Consider the following 20534-nt stretch of genomic DNA (forward strand, 5'->3'; position numbering starts at 1 on the left):
CCCAGGAGCCCCATGAGCTGAGGGGTCTGGGGCTGCACCCCTTCTCCACCCCCAGGCTGAGGAGCTGGTGAATACAGCACCACTGACTGGAGTGCCCCAGCGTGTCCCTGTGCGCCTTGTCACTGTGGATGGTGGGGGGGCCTTGGTGGAGGTGACAGAGCATGTCGGCTGTGAGTCGGCCAACACACAGGTCCTGCAGGTGAGTGGCAGGTGCCCAGCTCATGTGAGTCTGCATTCGTGTGGGCACAGTTACACACGCACACCTTTCCTCCTTCCTCATGTGGGTCCCCAGGAGAACAGCTTCTTCTTGAGACCAGAAACCTCATGGGAGGAACCACAGCTTCAACTTCTTTTGTTCCAGCCACCTCTTTCCCGAGTCAAGTAACCCTAACAGCTCCCCCACCTTAGACACTTTCACGCTCATTATTGCACTGGCAAGTGAGCTGGCCTGAGAGAGTTGAGAGCACGTACTTTGGGATCAGAAAGTTTTCGTTTGAAACACATCTTTGTTGTCAACCAGCTGTGTGATCATGGGCTGATCTCTTAACCTCTCTGAGCCTCATTACCTAAACTTTAAAATGGGAACGTATCTTTGGGTTGCTGTAAGAATTAAAAGCACCTTAGGACAGTATTGGGCAGATGGCAGGGGCTGAAACAATGGCAGCTATTGCTGTTATAATATGATGTAATAATTATACAATGGTAAAAATTATTATTATTATTACTGGTGATTGTGAAGCAAAAAAAAAGGTGGGTGGTAGAGCAACTTCAGTTCTAAGTGGGGAAGCATGGAGCCTGCATGTATGCAAATCCCAGCCACCCGAAGGGAGAAGGTGCCTTTCCCCACTTGTGGCACCCTTTGCTCAAATGTGTGTGGTTCCTGCTGGAGGGCCTTGGTGGGGAGATCTGCTTTGCCCCACCTCTGCCTACCTGGCTGTAGCTGGTTGCCAGGTGGCTCCAAGAGCAATGTCAAAGGCCAGCATGAATAAGGAGCCAAAGTTTTGGGTTCACACCCCTGCTCTGCTAGGAGGAAGACTGGTATGCAATGGCCAGTTCCCCTGACTGAGCCCCAGGGAACCTCAAGGAATGGCCCCTACAGTAAAATGTTAAACAAGGAACAGGGGCTTAACCAACAATCCTGCTGCAACATGCATTCCAGTGACACACAGAGCTGAACTCAGGGGGAGCCCGTCCTATGGCCTGAGGTTAGGGCTGCTCTCTTCTGGCCCATGCCTTTTTTTTTTTTTTTTTTTTTTTTTAAATCTATTTATTTATTTATTTTGAAACAGAGTCTCACTCTGTCCCCAGGCTGGAGTGCAATGGTACAGTCTGGCTCACTGCAGTCTCAGCTTCCCAGGCTCAAGGGATCCTCCCACCTCAGCCTCCCCAGTAGCCAGGACTACAGGCACGTGCCACCACACCCAGCTGATTTATTGTATTTTTTGTAGCGAGGGAGTTTTGCCATGTTGCCCAGGCTGGTCTCAAACTCCTGGACTCAAGCGATCCACCCACCTCGGCCTCTCAGAGTGCTGGGACTACAGGCATGAGCCACCCACCGGGCCCAGCCTCACACCTGTCTTTAGTGGCTTAGCCCGCCCGCCTGCCCTCTGCCCTTCCACAGGTGTCTGAGGCCTGTGATGCCGTGTTCGTGGCTGGCAAGGAGAGCCGGGGCGCCCGGGGGGTGCGGGTGGACTTCTGGTGGCGCCGGCTCCGCGCCTCGCTGCGGCTGACCGTGTGGGCCCCGCTGCTACCACTGCGCATCGAGCTCACCGACACCACCCTCGAGCAGGTCCGCGGCTGGAGGGTACCTGGCCCTGCCGAAGGGTGAGTGGAGGCCTGAGGAAGCTGGCAGGCCTTGGCGAGTCACACTGGGACGGAGAGGGCTCAGGGGACACAGCCATGGGCCCAAGTCGGGGTCAGAAAAACTGCCCTGTTGCTTGCGGTTCTTTCTGTCCACCTCCACCCTAGACCGCCCAACCAATGACCGCTTTCTGTGAAATTGCTGACCTCTGCATCCCTCTCCTCCTTCCCTGCCTCACTTCTCCGGTAGCACCCTCCACTTCCTAATTTACATCAGTACTGGTTAATGTTGCCTGTCCATCCTTTCCACGCTCCTCCCCCGAGAATGTCAGCCCCTTGACGCCGGGGTCTGTCTGTGCTGGTCGTACCCTCAGAGCCTAAGATGACACAGAGCTCAGGAAATGAACACCCTCGGAGGGGGGCTCCCCAAAACCCAGGCAAGGTGGCCCACGCCTCTGGAATCTAGCTTCCAGGCCCTTCAGAGAGTGAGCGCCCCCAGGGTCCCCTTAAGAGACCGTCTCCCCTGGGGTCCACTTGGGAGCAAGAGCGGTGATCGAGGCACAGCGCCAGTCGGGAGTGGGCTGGGGCGGCTCGCCTGCGGGTGGAAGGGCCTGACCCCAAGAGGGGCCGATCTCTGCGTTTGAGAAACAGGAGCTGCTGGCGATTAGGAGCCGCCGGGGAGGAGCTGGGGGGTCTCCAGCACTGGGCCCCGGGCAGGCTGGGGCTGCGCAGCGCTGACGGCCAGTCCTGGCCTCCCCGCCCTGCAGGCCTGCGGAACCCGCTGCAGAGGCATCAGATGAGGCCGAGCGGCGCGCCCGCGGCTGCCACCTGCAGTATCAGCGCGCCGGTGTGCGCTTCCTCGCCCCCTTCGCGGCCCACCCGCTGGACGGCGGCCGCCGCCTCACGCACCTACTTGGCCCCGACTGGCTGCTAGACGTGTCCCACCTTGTGGCGCCACACGCCCGCGTGCTGGACCCGCGTGTAGCCTCTCTGGAGGGCGGCCGTGTCCTGGTGGGCCGGGAGCCCGGTGTCACCTCCATTGAGGTAAGCAGCCGGGGGCCAGGAGAGCAGACCCCCTAAGAAGGGTGGAGGGGCCCCCAAAATGTTCGCGGGTGGGAGTGAAGAGTGTGCCAAGAGCCCATAGTGTGTGGGGGAGTTGTGCGGTCTGGGTCTGAGTGCAGTGGGATTGGGGATAGGCTCAGAATGTGGTGGCTGCATAAGGGGGGAAGCCCTCTAGCTATGAAGGGCTGAGGTGTGTGTAATGTGGGGACCAGGTCTTGAGGGAAAAGGGAACTGCCCCCTAGGTGTGGGATTGGGGTCCAGGTATGCACTGGGGTGCAAAAAGTAGAGGAAGAGTAGCCCATGAGGCTGCTGGGAGCACCCAGTTCCCTCTGAGTGGGGGCTGTCCATGGCGAAGACCCCCCCACCTCCAGAGGGCAGCCCGTGAGGGTGCTGGGAGCACCCGATTCCCTCTGGGTGGGGGCTGTCTGTATGGAAGGCCCCCCCACCTCCATCTCCTTTCCACCCTCAGGTGCGTTCCCCACTGTCTGACTCCATCCTGGGGGAGCAGGCGCTGGCTGTGACGGACGACAAGGTCTCAGTGCTGGAGTTGAGGGTGCAGCCAGTGATGGGCATCTCGCTGACCTTGAGCCGGGGCACTGCCCACCCCGGGGAGGTCACAGCCACGTGCTGGGCACAGTCAGCCCTTCCCGCCCCAAAGCAGGTGACAGTTGGGGGGTCAGGGGGATGAGGTCAACATCTCCAGATGGGGGCTTATGGTAGAGGGGGATGGGAGGAAGGGGACCCTGGTACCTCCACCCCTTAGGGTTTTCAGAGTGAGGACTGACTCTGTGAGGTAGTGAGCTCTCTGCAGCTGGAGGTGATCAAGCAGTGGCTGGAGTATGGCAGTGGGAGGTTGGTTAGAGGCTCTAACTGAGGACCCTCCCAATAACTCAGACCCTAGGGCTGAGTGGCAGACAGGTGATTGACACGCGTCCCCTCTCTCCCTGTGTTTTGTCTATCTGCCTGTGTCTCTGTTTTCTCTCTGGTCTCTCCTCCATGTGGCCTGTCTCTGTGGGAGTGGTTTCTCTGTGCATGCGTGCGTGCCCTCGCATGTCTCTGCCTGTGTCTGTGTGCCCCACAGGAGGTGGCCCTCTCCCTATGGCTGTCCTTCTCTGATCACACTGTGGTCCCGGCTGAGCTCTACGACCGCCGTGACCTGGGACTGTCCGTCTCAGCCGAGGAGCCTGGTGCCATCCTGCCAGCTGAGGAGCAGGGCGCCCAGCTCGGGGTGGTGGTGAGTGGGGCAGGCGCCGAGGGGCTGCCACTGCATGTGGCTCTGCACCCGCCCGAGCCCTGCCGCCGGGGCCGTCACCGTGTGCCTCTGGCCTCTGGCACCGCCTGGCTGGGGCTGCCCCCTGCCTCCACTCCAGCCCCTGCTTTCCCATCCAGCCCTGCTTGGAGCCCACCAGCCACAGAAGCTACCATGGGTGGTGAACAACAGGCAGCAGGCAGTGTCGGGGGCAACATAGGTGTGAGGGGCAAGTTTGAGCGGGCAGAGGAGGAGGCCAGGAAGGAGACCGAAGCCAGGGAGGAGGAGGAGGAAGAGGAGGAGGAGATGGTCCCTGCCCCTCAGCATGTCACCGACCTAGAGCTGGGCATGTATGCCCTGCTGGGAATTTTTTGCATGGCCATCTTCATCTTCTTGGTCAATGGTGTGGTCTTCGTCCTGCGCTATCAGCGCAAAGAACCTCCCGACAATGCCACTGACCCCACCTCCCCCCAGCCCCACAACTGGGTCTGGCTGGGCACTGACCAGGAGGAACTGAGCCGCCAGCTGGACCGGCAGTCCCCTGGCCCGCCCAAGGGGGAGGGGGGCTGCCCCTGTGAGAGTGGGGGAGGAGGGGAGGCCCCTACCCTGGCCCCTGGCCCTCCTGGGGGCACCACCAGCTCCTCGAGCACCCTGACCCGAAAGGAGGCTGGGGGGCGGCGGAAGCGAGTAGAGTTCGTGACATTTGCACCAGCCCCTCCAGCCCAGCCACCTGAGGAGCCTGTAGGGGCCCCTGCTGTGCAGTCCATCCTTGTGGCAGGCGAGGAGGACATCCGCTGGGTGTGTGAGGACATGGGGCTGAAGGACCCTGAGGAGCTTCGCAACTACATGGAGAGGATCCGGGGCAGCTCCTGACCCTCCACAGCCACCTGGTCAGCCACCAGCTGGGGCAACGAGGGTGGAGGTCCCACCGAGCCTCTCGCCTGCCCCCGCCGCTCATCTGGTGCTTGTTGATCCAAGTCCCCTGCCTGGTCCCCCGCAAGGACTCCCACCCAGGCCCCCTCTGCCCTGCCCCTTGTCATGGACCATGGTCGTGAGGAAGGGCTCATGCCCCTTATTTATGGGAACGATTTCATTCTAACAGAATAAACCGAGAAGGAAACCAGAGCTGGGACTGCTGCTGTCTGTCCGGTGAAGTGAAGCAAGGGGGCTGGAATAGGGCCTGTTCAGCCCCTGTCCCTGCTGAAACAGCTGTGGGAGGCTGGGCCCTGGGACGCCCTCTCATAGCGTCCAGCGATCCAGACAAATAGGAGAGCCGTGACGGCCTGAATGCCAGCCAGCAGGAAGAAGTAGAGGTCCATCCGGCAATTGTTGATGTTCCCTGGGGAAAGGAGGGGTTAGATTTGGGTCAGGACTGGGATCCTCTGTCTTGCACCCTGTGCCTGCCGTGTCCCAGCCCTGGGGCTGGCAACTGAGGCCATGTGGGCAGTGGTGGGATCTGAAGACACTGGACAGACACCCACTAATGCTTGACTTCCTGAAGATCTTCAGGGGTGTCTACAATTCCTCTTCAGCTATTCAGAAGGGGGTGTGAAATACAAACACCATGAGAAAGGTAACCCTTCAGCCAGAAATGACAGAGTTCCAGAAGCAGAAAGGAGCCTTGGAGGTCCACTAAGTTCAACACTTGGGGAAACAAAGGCCCAAGGAGGGAGGCCACACTGTGGGTGACTGGCCAAGCCCGGGCTGGAACCCCATTCTCCCAAGTCTAGCCTTCTACTTGCTTCTGCCCAGAGTCAAAGCACTTAGCAGTTGCCACCTCCTTTCCAAGCCTCCCTCCACCCATGTCCCACTCCTGGGGAGGCCCCATACTCACCAAAGTCTTCGGGGCAGTGCAGCCAGCCCCCGGGCAAGGACAGCAGTGCCACTAGGCTGGAGCCCAACAGTGAGCCCACGCCCGACAGGCAGAAGAAGATGCCCATGATGGCGCCCTGCATGGAGCGCGGGGCCTCTGAGTAGGCAAACTCCAGGCCTGCAGAGAGGGAGCAGAGACGATCTCAGGGGCTGGTGCAGGTGCAGAGAACAGGCCCAGGCCCCTGCCTGCTGCCCCCGACCCTGCCTCCGCCAAGCCACCCTCCAGGCTTCCCCTGGATGCCTGTCCACTCAGTGGCAAAGTCAGCACCCATGCATCCATGCTGCCTTCCCCTCTGCCCTACTCACCTGCCTCCTGGCTGAACCCCTGCACCGGGGTGCTCCATGCGCTGCCCCAATAGTTCTGTCTCCCCCGCTCCCCTTCCTGCTAGGTCTATCATTTCAGTGACAGCACCATCTTTACCTCCTCTCTCTCCCCACCCTCTCTGCCCACCTTCAATGTCATCATCAAATTGTTTTGATACAACCTCTGAAATCTATTCTAAATATATGTCCTTCTCTCTGTTCCCTCTGCCCTGGGTCCAACCCCAGCCCTGGTCACTTTCTGCAAATGCCTCTTAAACTCCCCTGACTCCTGTCCTCCTCACACAGCCAGGAGCATCTGTCTAAAGCACCTCAGATGGGGTCCTTTCCCGGCCAAAACCCCCTGGAGGGGAGGGGCGCTGTTGTCTTCAGGAGAACTCCCAAGGTGCAGGCTCAGCGCACAAAACCCTTCGACACTTCGGCTCCCTGCACCTCCCATGCCTCTCCAGCCCTATCCCCCACACTTCCCGAAGGCTTGGGTCTTTGCTTATGCTGTTCCCTCTGCCTGTAAGATCCCTCCTCCTACCCACTCACCTGCCCGCCTCCCCTCCATGCTTAAGGGCTCCCACCGCACTCTGCCCTGACTTCCACAGCATCCACTGGCTCACTGCCTGACTCTCTCCCCATCTGAGTGAGCTCCCAGGGTCAGTTTTTCCTTTATGTCTGATCCAGCCTAGCCCTGGGCCTGCAGCTGAGGAAGCCCTTGCTTTTTTGCTGCCTGAAGGGCCTGCCCTAGCCTTGCAGCTCTAGCTCCCAGCCCGGGGAAGGGGGTTGGGAGTGTGGGGAGCGAAGGACATAGAAATCCATTACTGTGACCCAGAGTACTGTGTGCTATGATAGAGAGATGAACACGGGGTGGGAAGGGAGGACCCCTTCTGCCCAAGGACCTTGGTATTTAGGCTCAGAATTGAAGGGGAAATTGGAGTTCACCTTCAATCTAAGGTAGAGGGAATAGCAACTTCAAAAACACAGAGGGTGGAGAACCTGGCACCAGGGGAATACGTGGAGAGCTGGTGTGGGAAGTGCCTTGCTCGCCTCCAAATCCCCGGTGCCTATCACATAGTGGCTGACTTGAACCAGGTGCTAATAATAGACCCCCATTGGGTGAATGAGCCCTGGTCAGAAAACAATGCCTTCCTCCATGCAGATGGGCCCTGGAGGCTGCATCCCTGGGGTACCTGACTTTGAGGTGCCACTGGGCAGAGCCCATCACTGGTGCAGGAGCAGGGGAGGGGATCCAGGGTACCTGGAATGCTGGCAAAGATCTCACTGATCCCGATGAGCAGGTACTGAGGGATTTGCCACCAGATGGACAGTGGTGCCGCGTTGTACAGGACCTCCCCAATCTGCTGGGACACGGTCTCGTTGTGGTGGATGTAGTGTAAGCGCTCCATCTCCAGGACCCCTGGTGGAGAAGCAGAGGGGGATTTTAGTCAGGCCCACCCCAGGCAGATTAGCCCACAGAAGAGCTTGTACATGGTGGGAATGGGGTACTCATGAAGTAGCCAAAGATTGAGCAGCAGGCAAGGAAAAGAATACTGGACTGGGGGGTGGAGGAGGGGGCCAAGATGTGACCAACTCCTCCCTTTTGGTCTTGGCTGCTAGAAGCTCCGAGCTGAGTTTTGCACTCAATAACGGTAACAACTCTCATTAGTGGAGAAACTGTTATGTGCTAGGCATTTACTATGCATCCTTGCTGGTGAAGCGAGTGAAATAACTAGCATTTTCAAGTGCTTAACTAGAAAGTTAAGCAACTAGCCCACAGTCACACAGCTGATAAGTAGTCAGGCTGGATTTGAGCTCTGGTATGTCTGGTTTCAAAGCTGGCCTACTTTCCATGATATCACATGACTTCTCTACTGCAACGTCAAGTATTGCTGTAGTGTTTCTAACCTGGCTTTCAAGTTTAACTATGTTATCTCCTTCTCCTGCATTGCTTGGGAGATAGCTGTGTTCTAGTGGAATGAACATTGGACATGGAGTTGGGGGACCTGGGTTCCCAGCCTGGCTGGCTGTGTGACCTTGGGCAAATCACTTAACCTCTCTAGACTCAGTTCCCTATGCAAGAAGCAGGAATAACATTCCCAGGATTGTTGTGAGGATAAAATAGGACAAACTGCTTTAAGGATATAGCTGGAATAAAATCTAGTTGGGTTTTCACATTTTCAACACAATACCGTTTATGGAGCTTTCATCTCTCCAGCTCATACTGGTGATCCAGGCACACTACTGAGTGCTTTACAGACTTCATCTCCTTTAATCCTCACAACACCCCCCATCAGACTGAGCTCCACGAGGGCAGAGCCCTGCTCAGAGTCCGAATGACACCTGTCCCCATTTTAAAGATGCAGCTCAGAGACTCTAAGGAACTTCAGGGTCATAAAGTTACTAAGTAAAAAGGGTTCAGGTTTGTGCAACAGTGTGAAAGACTTCTTTAGCTGGATCCCCCCCACCCCACCAACCCCCACTTTGTAACAAATGGCTTCAGATCCTTTTGAAATGGAAGAAGGAAGATAATTTTTTTTTAAGTCTTCATTTGCCACTAAGTGGAAAATTCATTCAACACATTTATGGAGGGCCCACGTGCATGTTCATAGCAGTGAATAAAAAAGAAAAACAATCTCTGCCTTCAAGGAGCTTATAATTCACTGGGGAAAATATTTATTCCTCTCTTGGCCTGAGTTTCCTCTTCTGTCAAAATGAGGGGCAGCTGGTTTAGATAGGAGGGTCTCTTTCAGCTTGCACTTCTGGGAAGCCAACACTGACGCCCACTGGGAGAGGCTGAACTTGGCCCAGGCTACCACTTCAGCATCAGCCCATGGTGGAAGCAGACTTCCCCAAGCCCAAAGTTCAGCCCCCTGCCCCACACCCCTCTGCACACCTGCCACGATGACGGAGGTAAAACCAAAGAACATCCCCAGCGCCATCTTCTGCAGAGCAGAGGGAAGCAGCTTGCACCGCAGCAGTAAAGGGTCGATCAAGTGGTCCTTCAGAGGGACCAGAATCAGCACCACCACAACATTGGCCAGGAGGAGCCAGGCTTCCGGGATCTGGGCAGGAGGAAGTCAAGAGAGGCAGGCTAGCAGAGTGCAAGGAGCCTGGCTGCAGTCAGGAGACCTGGACTCTAGACTGGCCCTGGGTGACCCTGGGGTCCAGCTCCTTCCTCTCTCTGGAACTCACGCTCCTCAGCTGTGTAACCAGGGAGTGGGATTATATAGAGATGGCAAATATGTTCCTCTTGTATTCTAACTTTTATCAATTGGTAGTGGCTGATTATGGAACATTTATGGGCTCAGCATAAAAAAAGTCACTCATCAAAAAAAGTGATTGACTAGTGATGTCTGCCATGGGCAAGGAAATGGAGTACAATGGCAAATTTCTCATTTATCTGCCAGCTCTGCAGAACATTCATTTCATGAGTCTCTGAAATGCCAAGGAACTGCTTTAGAAAGTTCTGGGAAAGGCAGAGATCTAGGTATCTAAGGGTCCCAGAGAAAGAGTGGACAAGGAAGAGCTGAAAAGGGACCTGAGTATGCTTGATCTGAGGGTGCAAATTAGGCAGCGAGACCTGCTTCACAGCAGCAGCATGGGGGTGTGCAGCTGGCCTGAATTCTTTCAAGCAGTTGAGCATCTTGGCAGGATCCCTGCGCTGTGACACAAGTCCTCCCACCCTCCAGGTGCTTCTCCTGTATCTTGACGTTGCCTTGCAGCCAGGAAAGGGGAGTGTGAAGGCAGTTTCATTTCCTCCTCTTCTCAGAGGAAGCCACTATCTGGCTGAACTGGGTGCCGAACACATGCTTTATCTCTCACCGTGTAGCTGCTGCCCTGGGCTCTCAGGGCCATGGAGATGTTGGCCGGGTTGGCTGGGAAAATGTTTGGGATGTGGAGGTGAAGACCCTGCAGGACATAGGTGGACTGCATCTGCCAAGAGAGACGGGGGTGAGGCTGGAACAGAACCGGTCGTGCCCCCTCCCAACTCCCAGGTGGCATTCCTCAGTGCCGTAGCACAGGGCAGCTGGGCAGCTGTCCCCTCTCCCAGTCTCAGGGAGATAGTCACCTTCCCACCCTCCTTTCTCCTAGGTAGCTGGGCTGGGCAGGGAGCTTCCTGCGCTCTGCTCTCAGGCCTGTAGGCAGTGCATGCAGCCTTATCCCAGAGCCCAGGCACAGCTGGTCTGACTAGTATTTGTGTCCCCAGGGCCCAGCACAGAGTAAGCATGGATAAATGTTCGCTGAATGGGAAAGATAATGGCTGCCCCCACAGGGAGTTCTCATCTGACACTGAAGCCAAGCTGAGTCCCACAGGTTGACACAAGCACTGCATAGACATGGACTTGCCAGAATTGGCTCTGGACACAGCTGCAGGAGCAGGGCCCGGGGCCACCTCCCATACCAGGCATTGCCCCTTTAGTTGCTGTATAATGGAGCAGGATCCAGGAGACTCCCACAGGAAGGGCCGGGGCAGGGGAGAGCATGTGGACTGCTCAGGGCAGCAGCCATTTACCAACTGGTATGGAAGGAAGTCGGTATCTGATTTGCATGACTGAGAATCAGCCATGGACTCCCTCCTATCACATGCCGCTGTCTCATCATAGACATACTCTTGTGTGCCCCTAAGTAGCAGGCTGGGAGCTCCAACAAATGTTCCTGTGAAGGGGGTATGGAAGGCAATGACTTTATGGCCTGGGGGCTAGCGTTAAGCTGCTGCCCACCCTCCTAACAATCACACACACACACACACACACATACATGCACACACACACCACTAACCTCCCCACTGAGGAGTAATACGGTGAGTGGGAGGCAATAGTTCTCAACTCTGAGTATCAGTATCATCTGAAAAGTTTCTTAAACTAGAAACTTCCCCAGTAATTCTGATTCAATAGCCTGGGGTTGGACTTGGAATCTGTTTTTAAAACAGCATATTTTTAAAAGCTCTGCCAGTGATTCTGAAGCACAGCCAGGCTGGGGAACCACTGTTGCAAAGTACTCACTTTTGTGAGCTTGCCCCTGAGCTGCCTGCCCGTGGGGCCTTGGGCAACTGACACACCCTCTCTAGGCCTCAGCTACCAAGTCGGACAATCTGAATGCAGCAGAGCTGGAAAAGTGTCTCGTTTAAGCCACCCGTTGTACACATGAGGAAACAGGCCCAGAGAGATGAGGTGACTTATTCAAGGACCTAGCCTGGCACAAAGCCATCCCAGTAATTCAACTCCCGCAGGTGGTATAGCAGGAGGAAGCTGTCTCCAGAGTTCCTCTTGCCGTACCACCCGAGGGAGTTGGATTGCTGAGATGGCTTTGTGCCAGGCCCCATGCTAGCTGGTACGGGGCAGCACCTCGCTTTATTCTCAGGCTTTCCCCCTTTCCGCATGCCCTGGGCCTCTATGATGAGAACTGAGGCCATTCAGGTGGTGAATGGGGAGGCAGGCCCCCAGAGAAAAAGGGCAGGGGTGCTCACCTGGAAGTAGACCATCCAGTAGGGAACCAGGGTCACCATGACGGGCAAGATCTTCACCAGCACCTGGAAGTTGGCGATGTCCTCTTGCGGGGAAGCCCCTGGCTGGGGAGACCTCTGGTCGGCCAGCAGGCGGGCACCTTGACGGTCTCTGTGGGACCCCGGAGGCAGCAGATAAAACAGCAGTCAAGGCTGGGCTTGGTGGCTTATGCCTGTAATCCCAGCACTTTGGGATGCTGAGGCGGGCAGATCACCTGAGGTCAGGAGTTCAAGACCAGCCTGGCCAACATGGTGAAACCCCGTCTCTACTAAAAATACAAAAATTAGCCAGGCTGTTTTGGCATGCACCTGTAGTCCCAACTATTTGGGAGGCTGAGACAGGAGAATTGGTTGAACCTGGGAGACGGACATTGCAGTGAGCCAAGATTGTGCCACTGCACTCCAGCCTGGGCAACAGAGCCAGACTCCATCTCAAAAAACAGGCAAACACAACAAACACAGCAGCCATAATCTTCCCCACCACCTCGGCCACCATTTTCACTTCCACCATCACCCCCTAATTTAATCCTCCTCCCAGTATCAGCACATCTCTGAAATCAGTACCCTCATCTCCTCCACCCGCTGTTAGCACCACCTTCATCACCATCGCCACCATCGCCAAGGCCAGCATCCTTACTATCATCACCTTTAGTAAGGTGACTGCTGTCAGCAAAATCATCCCCTCCACGGAGTTTCCATTCCCATCACCATCACTCTTTTTCAATGTTGGCACCACTACTGCCAATATTATTCTATCCTCTTTTGCTGCAAAGGTGCCTAGCCAAGACTCATTCCGCTCTGGAGCTGTGGCCCCTCTGAGTCCTGAGGGAAGTAAGACCAGAGACTGTGGAAAACAGTCTGAAGGGATTTTTTGGCTCGTAGCATCAATTTGCCATGGGAACCAGGGGAGTCCCAGTCCAAGCCTGACACAGAGACAGACACTGTCACAGATTTGACACACCAAAATTCCCCCCACTTGCTGTCTCAAGTCCATCCTCCTCAACAGTCAACATGACAACCCTCTCCCTCCATGACAAGGCGTAGAGAGTGGAGAGGTGGGGGTAGAGGGAACATCAGTAGGCGAAAGGATTGATCAATCACCACTGCAACCTTTATCCTTTGCCCTTTGTCCTGAGAGCTTTCCGATCTCTTTTTGTCCAAGAGCCTTGCATTGTCCTTTGAGATTCCAAAAGGGACAATACTAGTGTGGTCATCTCCAAAGACAGCCACTGTCAACTCCACCCTTCCTAGCGTGTGCTGCCATTTTGCCACCAACAGGCGGAGTTTACTTTCCCTGCCATTGTTTCCCTGCTGGCCTTGTGACGGCTTTGACCTTTAGAATGAAGCAGAAGTGGTGGTCTGGGACTTCAACACCTCTTAAGGTCCTTAAGAAGACCCATAACTTCTGCTTTCTTCCCCGCCGGAACATTCATTCTTGGAATGCTCCCTCTTCTTGCAACCCTCACACGATGCTGTGAGAAGTTCAAGCCACATGGTAAGACCACATGAAGGGGAACCAAGGTGCTCTGGTCCACACAGTCCCAGCTGAGCTCCCAGCCAACAGCCCACATTGACCGCCAGCCATGTAAGTGAGCAGACTCAGAAGTTCCAGCCCTTTCCAGGTCCCAAATGACGCAACCCCAGTGCCATCACGAGAAGCAGAACGGCCCGACTGAGCCCAGTCACTCAGAACTGGGAGAGGAGATAAAAAGGTCATTTAAATCACTAAGCTCTGGTGTGGTTTGTTAGGCAGCAATAGATAACGAAAAGCACCACACTTCTCGGCTCCTGACAACTTACAAACCTCTAGCAATATGCCAGACTGGGGAAAGCATGTTCTTCACCTTTTTCATTTAGATCTTATTGACAGGAGCTGTAACTGGCTGCAAGGTCTGGAGACAGATTTGCTTACCATAAGTAGACAGTTAATTTAGGAAGGTGAGGGGCACAAGGAAGCCATGGGACCTATGCAAGGTCATTCAGAACCTTCCTCCCTTGGTTGTCAGCTAATGAAGAGGGAGCGAGTTTGGCCTATTTCCTAAGACACTGTGATGGTTAGTAACAGGGTAATGTGGAATTATTTACATTGTATCCCAACAGCCTTCACTGGAAACATCATCCCCATCATCCTCTCCTTTAATGCCACTGTCATCCGCATTGCCAATGTTTGTGTCTTCAATGTAGATACCAACACCATCATCCTTATCCTTACTACCATCTTCACTGTCAAGACGCTGATCATCCTCACACTTCCTTCTTTTTTCTTTTTTCTTTTTTTCCTGTTCTGTCACCCAGGCTGGAGTGCAGTGACACCATCATGGCTCACTCCAGCCTCAACCTCCTGGACTTGATTGATCCTTCTATGTCAGCCTCCCGAGTAGCTGAGACCACAGGCACACGCCACCACACCCCGCTAATTTTTGTATTTTTTTTGTAGAAATGAGATTTCACCATGTTGCCCAGGCTGGCCTTGAACCCCCCGGGCTCAAGCAAGCCACCAGCTTCAGCCTCCCAACGTGCTGGAATTAGAGGGATAGCTACTGCTCCCAGCCCCATCCTCACACATTCTATACATAGATGGCCACCAATAATACCGCCACGACCACCACGACCACCACCACCACCACCACCACCACCACCACCACCACCACCACCACTACCTTGACCTCCATCTTCAGTCACAGTGGGCAGCTCTGGCCCACTGGAGAGCAGATCGTCATAAAAAACTATCACTGTAGCTGAACCAGAATGTCTGCAACCTGGACCATGCCTCCCCAGGAGCGATCCAGTGCTTCTCCAGGCTTGGAGGCTCCCTGCACCCAGAGCCCCTCCTTACCTGGCCAAGTGTCGTTGCCACAGCTGGGGGCAGCAGTTTTGGAGAGCAAGCTTAAGCATAGAGGACACTTGGCTGCCCATCGGGGGCTTGGTGATGAAGACGGGGGTGGCAAAGAGGAAGATGAAAAATGCCAGGCCCACACAGCCCACAGGGATGCTGTAGCCCAGCAGGAAGCTGATGTTCTGCTGAATAAAAGCCACCACCAGCAGCGACAGCACAGCACCCAGGTTGATGCTCCAGTAAAACCAGTTGAAGAAGCGGCGGGTGGCGTCACGGCCGAGATCCATCACCTGCCATTCAGGAAGCAGTGACAGTGAGGGCCAAAGGGGTCTGGGGCACTCTCTGTACCCGTCCCTCCTACAGAGACACTTCTTGGGTCAGTGGGTGGTGGGCGTTCTGACATTTTCCTAGTCTCTGATCACTAAACAGACGCTCAGTAAATATTTGCTGAATGAATGAATGAATCCTTCTCTTAGGAGTCACTTGCTAAAGATCAGGACATTTGGCCCAGCTGCTTTTGCATACCCATGACACACACTGCTTTTTTATTGTCGCAGAGGAACACATACAACGGATGTCTCGGATGCCACTTGTTCATTTCTGGTTGATTTATCCCTTTGTCTTTCACTGAGCAACCTACACTATTCTTTTTTTTTTTTGAGACAGAGTCTTGCTCTGTTGCTCAGGCTGGAGTGCAGCGGCACAATCTTGGCTCACTGCAAGCTCCACTCCCGGGTTCACGCCATTCTCCTGCCTCAGCCTCCTGAGTAGCTGGGACTACAGGCACCCGCCAAAACACCCGGCTAATTCTTTGTATTTTTAGTACAGACGGGGTTTCACCTTGTTAGCCAGGATGGTCTCGATCTCCTAACCTCGTGATCCGCCCACCTCGGCCTCCCAAAATTCTGGGATTACAGGCCTGAGCCATCGCACCCGGCCTATTCATTACTTTTATAATCAGAAAAAAGCCAATAAGATCTCAGTTTTATTGCACGTTATTAAAAATGTTGTATGCATATTACCGAAAGAACAGAAGTCTGAGCGAGAATTTCCTCTGCAGTTCGGAGGGCCAAGCAGAGAAGCCTATTGTGACCCATCCTTTCACCCAACTTTTGTCCCTCTGATATATGGCAGAGGTGGTCCCAGGCACAGCCCCAAGAGTGAGTTCTGGCCTGGTGAAAAAAACATTTTTTTTCAGGCCTCCCAGCAAGGGCAGATGGGCTGAAAATCTTTACCCAGGATTTGGATCAATCAGCAACAGCCAGGCCCCAGGCCCCTTCTGGTCTGTTGGCCCCAGTCAGCTGCACTGGCTGCTTCCAAATCTCCCAGACCCAGGTCCCACATTCTGACTCAGCAGGTCTAGGGCAGGACCTGGGAATCTGCATTTAAAAAAAAGCAGTGAGGACTAGGGGCCATTTCAATGGAGAGAATAAATGCTTCTCTACTTTGCTAAACCAGTCACCCTTTCCATACCCCTGCAAATCTCAGGATACATTACTGCCTTTCACCTAGAGATTTATATTTCTATTAGCTAGGGCGATTTTGTCAAACTTTACTTTCTCTAGTTGCATTGGGGAAAAGACAAGTATTTATTTTTCCTTTTTCAAAAGTAAAATTGTAGTCCACACAGATGCACTTAAACCCACATTCCACTGCAGATTCTGAGGGGTCCTCCCGGAAATGGGGAGGGAGGGGCGTGCCAGCTCACTGATGATTCTCGCTCTAGACTTTCAAGCAGAAAATTGAATAGGTCCCATTAGAAGCAGCCACTTCCATTTATTAATTGGAAGTAAATGAATATGACTATTGTAACTCTAAGGGGGAAGACCAGGCAGCCCATTCAGGATATAAATGAGTTCTTTTAGAATGAGCAGACACTTTGTCGAGAGTGATGGATGGCCCTTTCTGAAATCAGCAAGTGTGTGAAACACACAGCTCCTAGGGTATAGCTGTTGCCAGATGGTTCCAGTCCCACCCACCCCCACATCCCCCATCTGACTGCCCCCCTGAATTCTGCAGCCGCTTCCTGCCTGTTGTGAAGTACCCACTCTTGTTAACCCATATGCTGTCTTCACTGCAGCCAGAGCCATTTTTGAAGAGCTCAAATCCAGTGATGTCCATTCCTGCCTCAAATCATTTTGGTGTTTCTGCACTGTCCTAGGGATCAGGTCCTGACTTCATGAGGCCTTGTGGCCTGCCTTTGCTCCACCCAAAGTTCATGCCCAGCCAAGGGGAGAACGTACAGGAGCTTCTGTCACTGTTGGTGCCACGGGAGGCTCTGCTCAGTGGCCTGGCCTCCAGAAGATCAGTTCTGCCACAGGGGGTACTGGATGGGTGAGGCTCTCTGCAGGTCAATAGGGTCAATGACACAGGTTAAGGGTACTGGGTTGGGGGTGCTAGTGGGATGTCAATGAAATAATAGGATTAAAGGAAGATGAGAGATTCCCACTGACAAATATTGGGGGTCTCTAGGTCTGAAAGAATGTCAACGACAAGTAAGAAATGGTCAGGGTTGGCCGGTCGCAGTGGCTCAAGCTTGTAATCCCAGCACTTTGGGAGGCTGAGGCAGGTGGATCACCTGAGGTCAGGAGTCAAGATCAGCCTGGCCAACATGGCGAAACCACATCTCTACCAAAAAAATACAAAAATTAGCCAGCGTGGTAGCAGGCACCTATAATCCCAGCTACTTGAGAGGCTGAGGCAGGGAGAATTGCTTGAGCCCAGGAGGCAGAGGTTGCAGTGATCTGAGATCGCACCTCTGCAGTCCAGCCTAGGCAACAGAGCGAGACTCTGTCAAAAGAAAGGAAGAAAGGAAAGAAGGGAAGAAAGAAAGAAAAAGAAAGGAAGGAAGAAAGGAAGAAAGGAAGAAAGGAAGAAAGAAAGAAAGGAAAGAAAGAAAGAAAGAAAGGAAGAAAGAAAGAAAGAAAGAAAGAAAGAAAGAAAGAAAGAAAGAAAGAAAGAAGAAATGGCCAGGGCTGTCCTGGGGGCATGAAGTCATCATCAAAGGATCCTAAACAAGCTGGACAAGTGAGTCCTTGTCAAGGACATTGGAAACTGCCAGGTGCTGAATTGTGGGTGCCAACTGGATGAAACGATCCTTTTGAAAAATGTCCCCTTTATGAGTGTAATATGTGCAATCCAAGAACATTTGATAAACTGACACAATAAAGAAGAAAGTGCAATTAGTCCAGTGGCCTGATCATACCACTGTGACAATCTTTCTCCAGTTTCCTTTCGTTGACACCTCGTCTTTCCACATGGCTGCAGTCCTATCTGTATGCAGTCCTGCATCCTGCTTTTGCTCATTTACACCGTATGTGGTTATTTTAATACTATTACATTTTAGTCTAAATTATTGTCTAATATCCCACTGGGAACAGCTATCAAAATATAGCCGTGTTGTTGGGCATTTACTCATTCATTTAGCAAATATTTATTAAATTTCTTCTACGTGCCATGCTGTGTTCAAGGGGGAATGGAGCAAGGCTCAGAGGTTGAGCTAAGGGAGAAGACCAGGCAGCCCGTTCAGGATATAAATGAGTTCTTGCCCATGTGCCTCCAGCTAGTGAAGGGCAGAGCTGGGATCTAAGCAAGTCGGCCTGACAGCCTCTAGCACTGCTGGTAGGAAGAGGCTGGCTTGCTCCCGCCCTGCCCGCACATCCCCATAACACACAGAGAGAAGGCTCATGGTGGGACCTGGAGTCCAGCTGCCTTTATTCGGCTCCTCGACCCTCCATGTCGCCTTGGACAAGTTGATTAATGCCATGAAACCTCTCAGTGTCTTTCTCTGTAAAATGGGCATAATAATTCCTACATCCTGGGTGGTGAAGAGTATTAAATTAGTTAAAAAGTGAGAGTGCTTAGCATAGGGCCTACAAGTAGCTCAAAGACGACCAACCTGCCGGGCTTGGTGGCTCACGCCTGTAATCCCAGCACTTTGGGAGGCCGAGGCAAGTGGATCACCTGAGGTCAGGAGTTCAAGACCAACATGGTGAAACCCCACCTCCACTAAAAAAAAAAAAAAAAAATACAAAAATTAGTTGGGCGTGGTGGCAGGCCCCTGTAATCCCAGCCAGTCTGGAGGATGAGGCGGGAGAATCCCTTGAACCCGGGAGGCTGAGGTTGCCGTGAGCTGAGATGGCGCCATTGCACTGCAGCCTGGGCTACAGAGCGAAACTCCGTCTCAAAAAATAAACAAAAAAGCAACATGGTTATTCCCACTGCGGTTGCCATCTGTTTTGCAAGGGCTAGCCCCCCTCTTCTTTCAAATCAGGAAACTAGGCGCAGTCAGGGGACATGGTTTGTCCCAGGTCACGCTGGAGGCCCGCCCTCCTTCCCTCCACACCCGCCGGAGTCGGCCGGGGCAGGCCTCCTGCCACTCACCTGGTCGGCACCAAAGGAGGTGAGGTTGCTCCGGACGGAGCTGACGGCCAGGCCGAGGAGCAGCAGCCCCGCGTAGAGGACGGGCGCGCAGTAGGGGCTGGGCGAGGAGGGCGGGCAGCCGGGCGAGGGGCAGGCAGGTCCCAGCGGCGACGCGGGCATCTCTCCGCAGAAGGAGCTGCGGCCGTCGGGGAAGGCGGTGGCGGGCAGCAGGCCCGAGGCGGCCAGGTAGAGCAGCAGGCTGAGCGCGACCGCGCGGTAGCGGCCCAGGTACACGTCGGCCAGCCAGCCGCCCACGGGCGCCAGCAGGTAGGAGGCGCCCAAGAATACCAGCGCGGCGCGCGACGCCTGCTCGCCGGCCCAGTTGAAGTTGGTGCTGTTGAGGTAGAGCACCAGGTTGGCGGTGACGCCGAAGAAGGCGGCGCGCTCCAGCATCTCCACCAGCAGCACGGCCGCACCCGCCGCCCGCCGCCACCGTCGAGGGCCCCGTGCGCCGCGAGGCAGCAGCGGCCGGTGCTCCCCGGGCACGCGGGGCTGCTCCCGGGCGCGCGGCGCGGGCATCCCGGCTCCGGGCTGGGCCCCCCGCGGCTCTCCTGTCTTCTCCTCTCCCCGCCTCAGAGCCCTGCACTCCTGCCCCCGGGCCTCGGCCCTCTCCCCCACCCAAGTGGCTGGCTCTCCTTTCTCACCGCTTTGGCCCACCCTTCCCTCCTGTCCCCTCTCCTTTTCTTGCCCTACCCTTCCTGTCCCTCCGCTCACTACCCGGACTCTGCAACCTCCTCCCTAATTCTCAACTCCTCTCTCCCTTCCCCCACCCCTAAGGCTTCCTCCCCGTGCCTCCTCTGCAGCTGTTTCTCCCTAACTCTCCCCTCTCCTCCCTCCACCTTGACCCTTCCTCCCACTCCTCTTGTTCACACTGCGACCCTCCCTGCTTCACTTCGCTGCCCCTCCGCCTCCCTTTTCCCCTCCCCGTTTGTCGCCCCTTCCTGTTGTCCCCTCTCCTTATGACTCCTGGCCTGCCCTGGGGGTGGGGTGGGGGCTCCCTCTGCCCCAGTCACCCTGCTGCCCCTGCCTTCTTCTCCACCTCCTCCCTGTCCCCCTCACCCCCACTGCCTCCACTCCCCTCTCAGTCTCCTGTAGCCCTCCCCCCAGGCTCAGCCTCTGTTCCTCTCTCGGCTTCTTGAGAAACTCTGGGCTCCCCTCGCTTCCCCTTTCACTGGCCCTATCCGCAGTCCCCTGCCTGCATCACATGGCACAACTGGGTGTTTAGGAGAAGTGAAAGCCTGGGTCACAGGGCTCCTGCCCGGTCAGCTTTCTAAAAACCTCCCTCCTTCTCTACCTCTGCCTCCTACCCCAAACCCCCTCTGCTGGCCTCCTTAGAGCCAGGAGGAATTTTTTCTTTCAGTTTCATTTCTCGCCAGGATTTCACTTTTGCTTTATCCTCTTCCAATCAAAACTCCAAGGCGCCACGGGTAGAAAGAAGTGGAAAGGCTAACTGCATCATTTGGTCACACTCAGCCATTTCA

The 20534-nt window shown here is 54.8% G+C and overlaps 2 protein-coding genes across 3 annotated transcripts in view; one reads left to right on the plus strand and one right to left on the minus strand.

Moving 5' to 3' along the window:
• The window catches only part of TMEM132A (transmembrane protein 132A), a 12682-nt gene extending 7446 nt beyond the window's left edge, over positions 1-5236 (plus strand). For both annotated transcript variants that reach the window (XM_055276895.2, XM_055276943.2), the window contains exons 7-11: positions 56-199; positions 1622-1824; positions 2568-2844; positions 3332-3523; positions 3944-5236. In XM_055276895.2, the coding sequence (XP_055132870.2) occupies positions 56-199; positions 1622-1824; positions 2568-2844; positions 3332-3523; positions 3944-4984 (1857 nt within the window). In that variant the 3' untranslated portion in view covers positions 4985-5236. The remainder of the gene's footprint in view (positions 1-55; positions 200-1621; positions 1825-2567; positions 2845-3331; positions 3524-3943) is intronic.
• Positions 5161-20313, minus strand: SLC15A3 (solute carrier family 15 member 3). The gene is made up of 8 exons (XM_055276985.2): positions 19015-20313; positions 14632-14921; positions 11760-11907; positions 10115-10225; positions 9186-9354; positions 7551-7709; positions 5946-6101; positions 5161-5450 (listed from the first exon to the last, which is right to left on the minus strand). The coding sequence occupies exons 1-8, from the start codon at positions 19570-19572 to the stop codon at positions 5296-5298; spliced, it is 1746 nt and encodes a 581-aa protein (XP_055132960.1). The 5' UTR covers positions 19573-20313; the 3' UTR covers positions 5161-5295.
• Positions 20314-20534: the final 221 nt, after the last annotated feature.

Source organism: Symphalangus syndactylus, chromosome 1, assembly GCF_028878055.3.
Source record: "Symphalangus syndactylus isolate Jambi chromosome 1, NHGRI_mSymSyn1-v2.1_pri, whole genome shotgun sequence".
Taxonomy (NCBI): domain Eukaryota; kingdom Metazoa; phylum Chordata; class Mammalia; order Primates; family Hylobatidae; genus Symphalangus; species Symphalangus syndactylus.